Below are 1,094 nucleotides of genomic sequence, written 5' to 3'. Positions count from 1 at the left end.
CTGTGCCAGCAGCAGTGCATGGAGCAGCTGGTCACCCTCATCACCCACGAGCCCCCCGTGGACATGGACGAGAAGGTCCGATTCAAGTAGGTATTGGATTCCTGCTCCCCCGGGACGTCCCAGCTAGGGGTCCCGGGGCTGAAAACAGAGATTGCAGCTGGGTTCTGTCCGTGCTGCCGGGGCTGGCAGCTCCTCACTGGGGGAGGCTTTGAGCCCTGGGGATGCCTCAGCAGTTGGGGCTTGGAGGGAATTGTCAGGATTTGTTGCTTTGGTTTTGATGGTGTAACACTGAGTTGGTCTCCAAAAAAAATCCTACCTCAAATAATGTCTCCAAAAAATCCTATCTCAGTGTCTCAAAAATATCTTATCCTGCTGTTCCCTCAAAATCCAAAGCCCCCTGAACAGGTTTATATTACAGGAAAGGGAAGCACAAGAGGTAGAAATCTCTGAACTCGATGGATTTCCAATCCCACAGAACAAAGTGAGCTGGAAAATGAATAAAATCTGGGATGTTTTCAGTGTGCTGCACGTCCAGATCCTGCTGATTCCAGGGATCACAGCACTGGGCAGGCCCTGCCTCTGCTCAGACCATGCCGAGCTCCTCACAGGGGTTTGGTTCTCACCAAAGTTGTGTTTATGCGTTTTTGACTCAATGTATACTCAAAAATATTGACATTTGGGTTTGGGAAGTTTGTTTGCCTTTGTGAAGTTTATATAAAAATAAAAGGCTGCTCTGACTGTAAATAAATAAAACTGGGCAGGTTTTTCCTGGTGGGAATGGATCAGGGCTGGGGTTGGTGTTGATGGAAACCCACAGAAATGCCACATTCAGGTCTGGCTGTAGATAAGAGCGTTGATAACGGTGGTGAGGTGGCTGTTCCCAGGTGAGTGAATGCCTGGGAATACGCTGGGTAATAACTTGGAGTATCCTGGGGCTGCTCTGAAAGGTGAGTTTGGGACCCACCTGCAGCGCTGCCCCAGCCCTGGGGACACAGCAGCAGGACCTGGAGCTGCTGAGTCAGGGAAAAACCCCCAGTGGATCTGTCTATAGCGATGCCCCCAGCCTCAAGCACAAGAACCACATTTTCTTATCC

At 50.4% G+C, this 1,094-nt stretch overlaps 1 protein-coding gene across 1 annotated transcript in view; it reads left to right on the top strand.

Annotated features, from left to right (window-relative positions):
- PPP6R2 (protein phosphatase 6 regulatory subunit 2) overlaps positions 1 to 1,094 on the top strand; it is a 45,147-nt gene that overhangs the window by 6,846 nt on the left and 37,207 nt on the right. Inside the window, exon 3 of the mRNA XM_017739382.1 lies at positions 1 to 86. Within this exon, the coding sequence (XP_017594871.1) occupies positions 1 to 86 (86 nt within the window). The remainder of the gene's footprint in view (positions 87 to 1,094) is intronic.

The sequence above is a fragment of the Corvus brachyrhynchos genome, unplaced genomic scaffold, assembly GCF_000691975.1.
Source record: "Corvus brachyrhynchos isolate BGI_N302 unplaced genomic scaffold, ASM69197v1 scaffold197, whole genome shotgun sequence".
Lineage (NCBI taxonomy): Eukaryota > Metazoa > Chordata > Aves > Passeriformes > Corvidae > Corvus > Corvus brachyrhynchos.
The sequence above is the reverse complement of the archived record's forward strand: the minus strand, read 5'-3'. Positions and strand labels throughout refer to the sequence as shown.